At 33.6% G+C, this 14561-nt stretch overlaps 1 protein-coding gene across 1 annotated transcript; it reads right to left on the bottom strand.

Annotated features, from left to right (window-relative positions):
* Positions 1-4894: 4894 nt before the first annotated feature.
* Positions 4895-5371, bottom strand: LOC143587512 (putative F-box/LRR-repeat protein 22). Its single transcript, XM_077068783.1, has one exon. The coding sequence runs from the start codon at positions 5369-5371 to the stop codon at positions 4895-4897; it is 477 nt and encodes a 158-aa protein (XP_076924898.1).
* Between the last annotated feature and the right edge of the window lie 9190 nt (positions 5372-14561).

Here is a 14561-nt window from a genome sequence, read left to right as displayed (position 1 = left end):
CTCAATATATTAGCATATATCAACGTATTTAAGTTCAATAAATATACAACCTACACAAAGTTATATAACATACACTTGTTTTAAGCAATAAAAACATACAACATACAAAAAACATATAACTTACATATGTAATTCGACATCAACAATTATATAAACTACACAAAGATACACATACCCTACACATGCGTAGGTTATATGATTTTCGTATGTAAGCTATATGTTTTCTTATTCTTAGAACAAGTGTAGGTTATATGTTTTTTGTAGGTTGTATATTTTTACTGACATTTAATGCAACCATGTGTAAGATAGCTTTTTGTATTATTCATCACAATGTAACTACGTGTTGATGGATATTGATATGTTGAATTTGAAGAAATTGGTTTTGAAAAGAAATTAATGTATGAATAAATTGTATTTGTGTAAGATAAAATTTTCGTGTGTAGGTTATATGTTTTCGTGTGCATGTGTATTTTATTGATAATGAATTTTGTGTGTAGGTTAAATGTTTTTCGTGTGTAGGTTATATGTTGTCTTATCTTAGAACAAGTGTAGATTATACGCTTTTGTGTAGGTTGTATGTTTTTTGTTGATATCTAATGCAAACACATGTAAAATTGTTTTTTGGGATTATTAATCATAATGTAAGTATGTGTTGATGGATATTAATATATTGAGTTGGAAGAAATTAGTTTTGGATAGAAAGAAATTTTAATGTATGCATAAATTATACTTGTGTAGGATAAAAATTCAATAAACAAAAAGTAAGTTATAAAAATAAATGAGTTCTTAATATTTTCTAATTATAATAATTTGATTAGTTATATTAATTAAATAAATAAGTATTATGGTTTATTAGTTATATTAACTGAAGAAAAAGAATAATTAATAGTTTCTTTATTTAGCTTTAAACATTTAAAACCTAAAACAAAACTAGTGGTTCATATTCATTTCTTACATTTCTTGCAATAATACCATTTCTCTCTTGAACCATCCCCTATATATATATATATATATATAAAATTATAATTATAAGTTATCTTAAAACATTCTCACTCTCTGTTTCCCAGCCGTCACCACTCACGAACATTCCCTCTCCGGCTTTTGTTTCACTAAACGGTTGTCAAATATGTGTTTCTAAATAGCTCTGAGCGTGTATACCAGGTAGTAACTGGTTCGTGTTCGTGTTTGGGATACAGGTACACGATAAGTTTTCGTGTAATGTACATGTATACACATTTCGTGTTCGTGGCTTATCGTGTACTGGTATACACGATATGTCAGCCCTAATTCCGGGGAAAACCAACTGCCCAAACGCCCACGTAGTAAAACCTGGTTGGGGATCGAATTCGAACTTGATACCTTGCAATATCCAGCGCAAACAAATTAACACTCCATCTGCTCACGTTTTTTTAATGGCTGGTACGTACTATGAATGCATATGCAATGTCATGACTCAGTTGGTTTAATATTTGTGTAATTTGCTTTGTGAATGTTATATATTGTGACAATGCCATCAAAATCAAAATCAAATAGAGGAAGAAGCAAGAATATTGTTTCGAAGCCCAAACAGATATGGCGTCTGAAGCAACCAGCAATGAGATGGTTGGACCTCCCCTCAGATGAGTCAGATCTAGTGTTCAATGTTCTTCAAAGACAAGATGCAGTTGACTGACTTGAAACTGCCCAAAAAGTGTGCGCTGGTTGGCGTGATATATGCAAGGACCCTGCTATGTGGAGGGTCGTTTACATGGACGCACGGTCATGCAAAGTGTACGTAGGAATATGTTGGGAGATGTGTAAGCAAGCTGTGGTTAGAAGCCAAGGACAACTGGCTGACTTAACATGCACTGGCTTTTGTGATCATGAGCTTCTTCTTCTATGTGGTGTTGATAGGTATTGTTAATGCCATTTTGTGCATTCCTCAATCTGCATCAACTAATTGATCACTGCTTTTGGTACCGTAGAAATTAGCTACATATGATTAGTTTAGTGTTTGATTGTATCCATATCCTTACCGGGTCATAATTATCATTTGTGACTAGATTTTTCTTCCTTTTAACAGATAAATTCAGCTTAGGCGTATAGCAGTTGGCTGGAATTTTGGTGCGGTTTGGGGTGAAGCATTAAAAACTTTACCATTATTGGAGGAACTCAGCTTTGTTGCAACATATGCTCCGCAAGAAGATATTGAAGTTGTTGGCCGCTATTGCCCATTACTAAAAACACCTCAAAGTGAACCTCCACCGATTTACATCCTGTAGTACACTAGTACATATGACGACGGGTAGCCTTAGCAATTGGGAAAAACTTATAACCTTAGTTAACTCATCTTGAACTCGTTGAAAACAAAATGAAAAACATTGAGTTGTAGGCGATTCCTTGATCTAAATGGATGGGGACTTACGGGCTGCATGTTCCTTGATCTAGATGTTTGTTGTAACCTTCAATCACTTGACTTGCGTGGCTGCATGTTCCTTGATCTAAATGGATGGGGACTTACGGGAAAGATGTTCACAACACATTAAGCATCTCAAACTTCCCAATGATGAACTCTGGAGGGTGTCTAGTAGTTGCTTCATGTAGGGCCATCATCAGTTAAGCCAGGGCCGGCCATAGGGGCGGGGACTCGCTAGGCCTGATTCTTTCTACCATTTGCCTTTGATACATTTGGTTTTCTGGCTCCAGAGGCTGTGAAATTTTTGAGTAGGGTTCAGCGCGTCGTACACGGAACCTCTTCAGCTTCTAGGTCCCAAAGCTTCGTTTTTAGCAGGATTGGCTTTGCTGTTCAAAAGGGGGTTGCGGCGCAACTTGTTGCCCGTTTGCCTGCCACTTTATTGTAATCGTTTTATAGTAAATTATATAAAACTTCGATATTACATCTAAAAAAAAAATATATGTTTATGCAAACAAATATGTATTAAATGTTTAAACTCAATTACACAACTATTATCTTAGTGTAATGGCAAATATGTATGACTCTGAGACTCTCAACCTAAAGATTGTGGGTCACAGTCTCACTTGAAACATAAATTCTTTTTTGCACAACCGAAATCATAACAAGTAAGTTCATTTAATAAATATTAATGTAAAAAAAATCTCTTTTACTAAGGCCTAAATTTTTTTTCTTCTTCTCCAAAAACTTTTTAATACATCTAGGAGATGGCCCTGAGTTTAGCCTTATATAACATCAAAGCTGTTTAGTTTTATGCATATGCCTTGTTAACTGTTACTAGCATTTTGTATAATCACCAAGAAGATATTTGGCATTACTAGCCTTGCCTTGTAATAACTTAACTATTTAAAAATTACATCAAATAGTAGAGGGATTATGTGATCAGTACGGTTCACACAGCTTGGCACATGGTTGTTTTTCTTCTTGTACGTGGTGTCTTCCAACATTGTCACACGGGTATGTCCCAGAAAAACTGCATAAATATTATATTGCTTTATCCATTGTTTTAGATGATCAGGTTAGCAATAATCTCTATATGTTTGAAAAAAAAAAAGAATTATATTATACCAACCACATTTTTGCCTTTTGAAAATTTTTAATTATATATTGTTGACCCGGATTGAACTTGTAAATAGTGTGTGGACATGTGATTAGTAGTTTAGTACTAATACCAGTCCATTTCTCTAAAAACATATGTACTAAGATGAGTCCACACCACAAAAGTAAAGTAGGATATAAAAGTGTAACAGAAATACTAAAAGAAAATAGAAGGTAGTAACTTTAACTTTATAACCACATGGTGTCTCTTACGTAAACTATAAAAAGCTAGAACAAACTTGGGATGTAAAAACGACAAAAGGGCATAATCGTCAATTCTCTGCAGTCAGACCCACGCCCGAAGTCTTTCAAGCTGTTGACCCAACTATGACTGAAATCTTCTGTGATGTTGATCTGCCAAGGAACAAATTTCATTCAGCCACTCACTTGGATAATATAGCAAATAGCAATTACAAAATTGATTATTAAGAGTTGATCACAAGTCAGATATATATACCCTCTGGTAGTGTCAAGATGAGCCAATGTTTTTGCGTCGACAAGTTATAGAAAGGGTAGCAAGTTGCAAAATGTTTCACCTTTGTTCTTAAGAATACTTTTATATAATGGTTAATTAAATATCAAATAAATGAGTAGAAATGTTCTCAAGGACTATAATAGCATTATCAAACTTCAAATTACTTAACAAGTGTGCAAAATCATATTTGTTAGCAACAATGATTTGTTGACCCGAATTTAATTAGTAAAATAGTGGGTAGACCTGTGATTGCTACTAATATGAGTCCATTTCACTAATTGCACTTATATGGAACTGCTATTAGGAGCAAAAGACTTGATGAATCTTCTTATGCATGATTAATATTTTTGAATGAATTTGTTTCTGATTGATCAAGTTAGCTTAGACGTCTATCAATTACATGTGCTTTCGTATAATATGGAGTGAAGCTTTGAAGAAATTATCTAGACACCATTTGAGACCTCTACGACTCGTATAACCTGTGCGAGTCATATAGAACCGGCTTTAGTCAGTTTTGTGTCAGTATGTGTTTCCGTGCCTCGTATAGCTCTATACAACTCATATAGACACAATTTCTTTCTTTGTTTTTTTAAGTTCTTTGTTTAATTAATAAAACTTGTACATAAAAAACACAAAATTTAAGAAATAACAGCCTACCATCTATGAGCAAGGCCACAATAATAAAAGATTGCTCTTGCACACAGGCAACATCTACACCATCAAAAAACAAACACCCAAAACAATTAATATCCCTATGATCATACATGATGTATTTATAATAAATGTTTGGGTATACACACACACACACACAGCGCAACTCACCTTTCTGCATACCAAATTATCCCGACTGCCAGTATCCATCATATTCATCAAGTCAGAGTATCCACAACACCCATTATCCAATACTCAAATTCATCGAATTCATCAACATAAGCAAATGTATGCCCTTCAAAAGAATGATGAGGAAATTTGAGATACTTAATCTGTTGTGAACATCTTTCCCCCAAGTCCCCTTTTAGATCGAGTTTCACGCACCCACGCAAGTCAAGTGATTCAAGGTGACAACAACCATCCAAAATGGCCTCCAACCCAATGTTTTCAATACTGTTCCTTACGAGTTGAAGATGAGTTAATTGAGGTAAGTTTTTCCCAATTGCTAAGGCTGCCTCATTATCGTCATTTTCACACAAAACTCCATATTGTTTACTGTTCACTTTGAGTGTTTTTAGCAAGGGGCAATAGCGGCCAGTAACTTCAATATCTTTTGGCAAAAGGTATGATCCTGCAAGGCTGAGTTCCTCCAACAAAGGTAAGTTTTTGAAAGCTTCACTCCAGATTCCACACATGTCACCATAGCACACTTAACTTCTAGACGTCTAAGCTGACTTGATCTGTTAAACGAAGAGAAACATAAATGCACATTGTCATTCATTCACATGACCCAATAAGTATGTGGTTTATTAACAATCAATCAGCAATGAGCTGCGTCAGCACATTAACAGAAATATGATGTCTCACTACTATCATAGCTAACTTCTTGAACCTTTGTTTAGTAGAATTGCATAAGAGTGTCATTCTAGTTAAAACAATTACAGTACCTTTGAGCAACATACTCAAGAAACTCGGCACAGGGATAACCATAGGTGCTTAAATCAAGCAACTGGCCTTGACTTCTATCGACGGCATGCTTACACATCTTCCGATATATGTCACTTTTACCAGGATATGAAAATCTCTCAACATAAATGACTCTCCACATGGCAGGGTCCATGCAGATTCGATACCAAGCAGTGCACACTTTCTGGGCATTCTCAAGTATGTCCACCAAACCAACTCTTTGAAGTATATTGAGCGTTAGATCTGACGGGAGGTCCAACCATTTCCTTGGTTGCTTTTTGGAAATTTTGCTTTGTCTATGAGTTGATTTGGAATTTGATGGTATTGTGATCTGAAGCAAATCAAATATTAAACTAACTCATTTGTTATAACCCACAAGGGAAAAAGATATCAGTTACAAATATAAAAAAATAGAGGAAACCTAGAAGTACTTTGGGAAATTTCAAAGCAAATCAAATGTTAAAGCAACTGGTTTCATATGCATTCAGACGTTTGTATGATGTTATAAATATAATCATTTACCTAGGGCAACAGATATCAGAATAACCAATGAACAAGAACCGTTGTGATGAAGACTACTCTGTAGAAGATGAAGCAGATGTTCAAACAGTACCATGCAATAAACTCTGTTTTTATGCTAGAAATTGGTTTGCAATGATGGTGAGTGTCCGTCTATGTTCGTTAATGCTTGTTCATTAAAGCTTTTTAATATATTCTAATGATTTTCTTATCTTATCATATATAAGTTTAATAAAAATTATTAACTATAAAACAAAAATATATCATATCATGTGCCTAACCACGTACATTCTTGCAAATGAGATTTGTGGGAATTGATTCAGAAGATAGTATGCTGCCATCTTCAGATAACCTTGGTTTTTTATTCATATTTGAATATTTGACCTCCTTTTTTGTGCTGATGCTATCATCAATACCTGCAACATTGGTTATGGGTTCCTTTGGTTGACCAGTTAGTAGAGAATCACCAGTTGAAGAAATCAGCCGAACCGCTTGAGTTGGGTGCTGGCTCGTGGTGCACATTCCTGCTTCTCGGTCACTCACGGTTGCTTCTTTTGGTTGAAATTGACTCGTAGCAACAACTTTGTTCTGTCAGGAGTAATAAATGTTTTTTTTGGTGAGTAGGAACAGGGCAAACACGTGATTATTGTGTGCGGGGTCAAACGAGTCACACTCGGCTGATCCACCAACACTTTCGTTGTTTGTTTAATATTTGTAACTAATTAATACTTTTAATATGATTAAAAAAAGTACGGATCATGTGTATGAGTCAGCTTCGTGCTCAAACCAAATGCCGAAAACTCAGTTTTGGAGTTTTTGAAAACCCGTTTGGTTTTGGATTTCAAACTGATTTGGTTCAGTTTTAGTTTTTATTCGGTTTTGCCATTTTGGGGCGAAATTTTTTGGTAAATTATAATCTATAAATTCAATAGAACAGATCAGTTAAAGATTGTTTATTTCGGTTTCATGCACACCTCTAAAAAGAACTATATTTTTTTAAATAATTATATAGTTTCTTTAATTAGAATGATTTAGGACGTCGTAAACATTTGAATACATGGTAACCAAGATTTGATCCCTTGACAGTTGACACGTATCACTTTTAGCTAATTTTTATATTTTATCCGTTTGACCTATCATCAAACAAATACAGCCCAAACGGACCTGTTTTCATATAATTGGCCAAACATGAAATAGTAAACGGCAGTTTAGGGGAAAACCCGAACCTGTTTAACGCACTCCCAGATCCATTCGATTATAACTGTTCGCATCCTACATTGACAAGCAGCCTCATACTTTGGACCTTCAGCGAACTTGCATGCTAAATAGTTGACTTTTGTGGTCAAATTTTCATAAAATTTTCCTCCAAGAACATAGCACAACTTTTTCAATAGCTTTCTATCCTTCTCCTCAACTGAGATACACATAACCGAATCCCTGTAAATCCAGGTAACGGGATTTTGCATTGAAGTGGGGAAAAGAGAATGTGACTAGAGGTGCACAAACCGGTTTTTTTAAAAAAACCGGTTCGGTTATTAACAAGACCGGTTTTTTTTGGCCCGGAAAAAAACCGGTTCGGTTAATAACCGGACCGGTTAATAACCGGTTTTTTGCTGTCAAAACCCTAACCGGTCTAACCGGTTAGGACCGGTTTAGAAACCGGTTAGAACCGGTTAATAAACCGGTTTTTTTATTAACCGGTTTTTTTGTTAACCGGTTTTTTTTATTAACCGGTTTTTTTTTTTTTATAAATTTCGCGGTTCCAATTACGAATATTTGTTTTTTATATTTTGTACTTACTGAAGACCATTATTTTTTCACAGTATAAACAAACCGGTAACTACAAGGCAAAACGGACTGACCGAAGCCATTCTTTGCTTTCGTTGTTAGGGTTCTTTGCTTGGAAGATGAGTATGAGTGTGTGTTGGTAAATGTGTTTTCAACAAACCAAAGATTAAAAACACATAACTTTCATTTATAGTTTTTACATTAAAAATACAAACATTAAATTGTTATCGCATATTCGTAACTCAAAAATACAAACATTAAATCATTAACACTGAAGAAATCTCTGCCAAGAACTGTTGTTCATGATTTAACTCAAAAATACAAACATTAAATCGTGAACTAGCAGATGCTCCTGTTGTTCCCAATCGCAGTTTGTTCATGATTTGCCTCCATGTTTGCTGTTTCTTTAACTAAATTAGAAAAATCCAAATCAACAAGTAAATAAGAGCACATATTAGGAAAAAGAATGCTTAGACACGATTACATGAACAACTTGCTGTTTCTTACTCATGATTTGCCTCCATGTTTGCTGTTTCTTTAACTAATTTTCTTCGCTACCCGATCCCGAGCTATTTCTTAGGTAATCGTCGTACGCGGCTTCTTCATCGGACATTGGTCAGTATGTCTGTAGTGTGCCCACTACAGTTCATATATGTAAGGATCTGAACACATGTGTATTTTAGTCTGAGTGTCTAATACTTCCTTCGTGGGCTTTTGAATGTGTCCACATTTCCTTTTTAGTTTCTCCCTTTACAAATGCCCACTTTCAAATTTTATTAACTAATTTTCAACTTTACCCTTACACAAATGCAATCACTCAAACTTTTTAAAATTTTGTCTTTTTATATATGTCAAGGGCATTATAGTCATTTGTTAAGCAAAAAATGCAATCATTCAAACTTTCTTAAATTTTGTTTTTTTCAAACCATGACACTTGTAGAGGGACGGAGGAAGTACTACCTTGTATCAATACATTTTAGAGGATTTGAATCAACTCTCATGTAAATACTTTTCCAACTCTTTGCATATGGATAACCCTCTATAATCTAAAAGAGTAAATACTTTTGAAAATATTGCAAATATTCACGATATTAAAAAGGTTGGGCGTGTTCACGATATTAAAAAGGTTGAGGATATTCATCTAGATTGAATGATCTAGCTTCAGACATTTAGTCCAATTTATAGCTTTAAACCTTGATAAAACATTTCTTTTGATATAAAAGTCATTTTTATTCATTATTATTATTATTATTTTATTTCGTATGACGTTTGGTGTGGCATGCTTTGACCTAATAGGTTTGAGCACTCTCATCAAGCTCTCTAGGAAGGTAAATGAGTCCAACGGTTAATTGGGATTTATACGAATTACTTTCCTTAGAAAAGAGACTCAACTTCAGGTAATGTCACCCTTCCGGTTACTACATGCCCGTCATTATTTATAAATATCTTTTATATATATCAATTTCAATGTTTCTTCCTTTAGAATAAAGTCAATTGACAATAACCTTTGTATACCAAACTTTATGTTTCTTAATAATAAAGAAGCGTATACTTTTGTAAACCAATAAAAAGCATAAATACATCTATAACTTTCCAAGGTTTAGGCTATACCCTCGACTAAAATCTAAGATATGAATTAAATATCTTAAACATAACTTATACCTTAAAATGGGTATAACTCTTAAGGACGAACGAGGAGTACTTTGACTATACGCAGGGTGTCGGGTATGAAACGTCGAAACTTTAGAGCGACGTCGGGACTCCAACTCGGTGGCACAAACTTTGAGAAAGTTAGAGTGGTTTGGTGTTCGGGATGTCACAAATGAGCACCCATGACCACTATTTATAGTTGAAACTCACACTCTCGGTCGGAACGTCGCTCGCCACCATTCATTCTTATGATGACACGTGTCCTTTTATGTTGACATGGGGCGACACCTGTCATTCCATATGATTAGTCATTGGACACATGTCAATTTCATCCGATTAGTCATTGGACACGTGTCGATTTCATGCGATTAGTCATCGGACATGTGTCACTTCATGAGAGTTTTATATAATTGTTTTAGCTAAATGACTAATTGGTCCCTTAACTTCCTAAATTGTCAAATTTGGTATGGAAGTTTTCAGGATGTTACAAACTGTTTAATTTGTTCGACGAACTCAGGATTTTTTTATTCGGGGGTTTTTTAAGTTGAATTCTAGAGTGAAATTGAACACTATGGTTGTGTTCTTCTAAAAAAACTAAGTGATTTACACTATTTATTTGCTTGATTTTGTGAAAATATAAGAAAGATGGAGATGGAAGTTAGTTATGGAGTTTTAAGGTTTGAGTCTTTGAGAGGTAGAAGATGAAGAATTTAGTCGGATATGGCGGAATTTTAAGAAATTCCGTCGGATCCATTAAAATGTTGACACGTAGCGCGATTTTAAAAGTCCAAAAATTCCGTCGGACGGCGCTAAAATTCAGTCGGATCTAACGGAAAAAATTGGATATTTTGGAGATTTTTTGTAAACCTAGGCTATTTTTGAAAAAAGTTTGGTCAAATATAGTTGTTTTAGGAAATTTCCCATTTAAAAGTGGTTTAGAGGGGAAAATATGCAATTGTCTTGTATATATAAACTAGTTTTAGAGTCTGTGTAACACACGGGATAACTCAAATTATAAAATTACAAGTAAAACAAATAATTACATACCGTATATGAAAAAATGTATTTCATCTATGCTTGCATCTATACTATGTGTGAATAAATTGTTATTTATATCACAAAATGATTTTTTTAAATTAACTTAATAAAATAAAAGGAATATTGAGTTTAAATAATCTCAATTATAACCTATTAATAAATAACAGTCCCAAGTAAAGGGGCATTTATTTTTAACAGACTGCGACTAACGGATGCTCACTCCGTTAGTCTGATGCTTGCGTGGCATGCCTAATTGTCAAGAAACTGATTACGTGACAACTTATGTGGCTTATTTCTTGATTATATATATATATATAGGGGTGAGTTATTGTACAATAATAACTTAACGTACATTACGTAAGCGACACTCCTGATCATCGATTTCAATTTCACGCGGTGGCAGTTTGGTAAGTAACCCAAACAGTAGTTCGCGATCAAATTCATCGATTTAAAATCGATTCCGATCCAAATTCAGAACTCCTTAATTTATCTCATCCAATTTCTAAACTCTAATCACAACTTACAATATGAAATCTCAAAAGTCAAAAACCAAAATTGAATAGAACGTCGCTGAACATTAAAAATCTTCAAATTGATCAAAAATTTATGATTTAATCAATCGAGTTGGTGTGTAAGAGGCTATAGAATCATCAATCGATTATGGGGTTGCAGAAATAACGTACTCAATCGAGCTCTGATTAGGGTTTAAAATATTATGTTTAAACGTTCTGAAACAAAACTGAATACCTTTAAACGTTCTGACCAAAAAAGAACATCTTTAAACGTTCTAATACATTCAAAGAAGATGTGGGTGTTCAAATAAAATGAACATCTTTAAACATTCTAATACGTTCTAAGAAGTTTAGGTTGTTTAAAAAAGTTTAGAAGTTCTGATAAAGTTTAGAAGTTAATTCTAAGAAGTTTTGGGTGTTCAAAAAAGTTTAGAAGTTCTGATAAATTTTAGAAGTTCTGGGTGTTCAGAACTTCTAAAACTAACAAAAAAAATTAAACACCTGTAAACATGAAATTGAACACTGAAATCACTTCATATAATCTCATAATCATCAAACAATCGTCAATCGACCATTAATTTGATCATGATTCGATCATATGAACAAAATATTGAGCGTCTGCAACTGGGTTTCTGCAAAACTCAAAATTGATGATTAATTGGACTAATTTCAAAGTTTAATTGATCAATTAGTTCAACAAATTCAATTGGGCAATTTTATCAACTGACATGTGACCAACGATTGATGGTTGTGTCGGAAGAAGATGGTGGTCGCGAAGGTGGACGCGAAGGTGGATGGTGGACGGAATCGTTGAACGGCGATGGTGAAGGTGGACGGAATCGACGGGAGAAGAGGTTGACGGAGGCCGGCTCGCGTAATTGTGATTTTAGGATTTGGATGGTTATTGAAGATGGACGTTCCAGAATGTCGCGTACCTATTGTACGATAAATGATTTTCGTATTCTATCCTTTATATATATATATCCTGCAATTCACCCACCACCACCACCTTCTCGTCAATCAGAGTCAATTATAAGATAAAAAAAAGCCCAAATTCAATTCCTTACCAAAGAGCCCTAATTTATATCAACCCCTAACGATACCGGAATACATATTCAGACCTCCACCACCATCACCGGTGACACAAATCAATTCCGGCGAAGCTTCAAAGTGCAACATTGACAACAAATTAGTATGATCTACTACAAAACTGTGATCTTCTTGACTCTCCATCGCTTTGTACACCTCTCTAGATCTACTCGGCAAAACCTTAACCCCGACGCTTGGTACACTCCTCCAATATGCTCGGCTCACAATTAATTGCATGTGGAAGCGACGTTGGTGGTTGATGGATGTTTATGATTGGGTGGTGGTATGAAGGAAGATGGTGGTGCAATGCAGGTGACGGTGGTCGGGTTGTGGTGGGAAAGAAATGGGTGAGGAGTTAGGGTTTTATTATTATTATTATTATTATTAATTTATTACTATCATTAATTTATTATTATTATGACTGGTTGCCATGTAAGTTGTCACGTAATCGGTTTCTTGACAACTAGGCATGCCACGTAAGCATTAGACTAACGGAGTTAGCATGCGTCAGTCGTGGTCTGTTAAAAACAAATGTCCCTTTAGTTGGGACCGCCACCATGCAAGGTTGAATTTGGGACTAGTATTTACCAATAGGGTATAGTTGGGATTATTTAAAACCAATATTTCTAAAAAAATGCACATGTAAAAATGTACCCGAGAATGCTTATTTCTATTGAAAATTTCATTCTTAGTGTCATATATGTATAATTGAAAGAATTTTGGTTATGAACCAATCTCGGAAATAAGACTTCTCATATGATAGTAGTTCTAGCCACTCCCACAGAAGGAGCGTTACCTTTATTGATATATTTGTCAATTTACCACCCATCAAAGGTAAGGAGAACATTAAATTGAAACGACGGATGTTCTTCAAGAACTATATTAATCTGAGCTACACCATGAAAATCATTTTGATAAGTTTCATGGGGCTTCTTGACTTTGTCATAATAACAACATAAAAAATAACATTTTAACTCATTCAATTTTTTTGAATATTTTATTTCATTTAAACATAAAAAGAAATGACATGTTTCCCATACAACGTTCTGATCATCATTAAAGAAAAAGTTAATACTGACATAAATATTTCAAATTTGATAAAAGTTAGAGCCATTGACTGGCATGGGTGGCATGTTGAAATTGTTCGCAATCTTTTCTTATATTTTAATAGTTGAGGAAAAAATAATCAATTTGCCAAATCCCTAACCTTTCGGTTATTTTCAAAAATGCCCTTGAAAATAAATTTGAAAACCGAATCATATTTAAAATTCTAACTTTCATCTGTTTGACATTTTCAAGTCAACACTTTGAATCCATAACAGATTTGACGATAAATCTATTTGTATTCTCAAACTTTTAAAAATACTCAAATTTCCTATTTTAACTCGTAACAAATTTTGACCTAAATGTAGTTAACTTTTAACAAACAATCTATTTACCAACTTTTGACCCATAAAAATCAAATTTGAGTTTCACAAAAAACCCGAAACAATCATTGATAAAAAAAACTAAGAAATTAAATATAATAAACTTTGTTATGTCTGAAAGTGATTTGTATATACTATCCTTACATTTTAACACACGCGCACACACACACACACACACACACACACAGATATATATATATAGTTTAATAAATTAACCAAAAAAAATAAATGAACAGATTTAAAGCATACATTTATAATTTATAAATTTATATGACAATTTAAAATAATAATAATAAATAAATGGATCGATTTTTAAAAAAATTGGATCGACTTTTAAGCATATATTTATAATTTAATTATTAAAATATTACTTTGTAAATTGAAAGTATATTCGAGTTTTATTTTTCTTTACAATCTTCTACAATATACATATTACAATATGTTAATGATAACATTTGAAATATATTCTTTTCAATATTTGAGAAACATGGTTTGTTGTTAATTTTTGGATTTCACAAAGTATTTTGGAATATATAGTAAAATAATATGTTAATATTTGTTTTTATAAAAATGTATAGATGTAATATAAATAGAGTGTAAAAGGAAAGTGAATAATTATTGATTTATTGCATATATTTGGGTCAATTAATATCTTAGCTTTAGAGGAAAAAAAATTGTGAGAATTAACCAAAAGATGACAAATGTCCACAGTTATTTTACGTTATTAGAAAGAATACGTAAATATAGACACGCACACACAGAGATAAAGTATATAACTCAACCATGGAACCAACGAAGCCCTTATCCATATGCGCTTCTACCAAAATGTTATATAATAGTCATGTGGATTATAATCTCTGGCCATCAAAATAAAATTGTAAAACCAACTGGTTTCA

Source organism: Bidens hawaiensis, unplaced genomic scaffold, assembly GCF_021521415.1.
Source record: "Bidens hawaiensis isolate Kalapana, Puna unplaced genomic scaffold, B.hawaiensis_p1.1 tig00035534_1, whole genome shotgun sequence".
NCBI classification, from domain to species: Eukaryota; Viridiplantae; Streptophyta; class Magnoliopsida; order Asterales; family Asteraceae; genus Bidens; species Bidens hawaiensis.
This window is presented reverse-complemented; position numbering and strand designations above follow the sequence as displayed.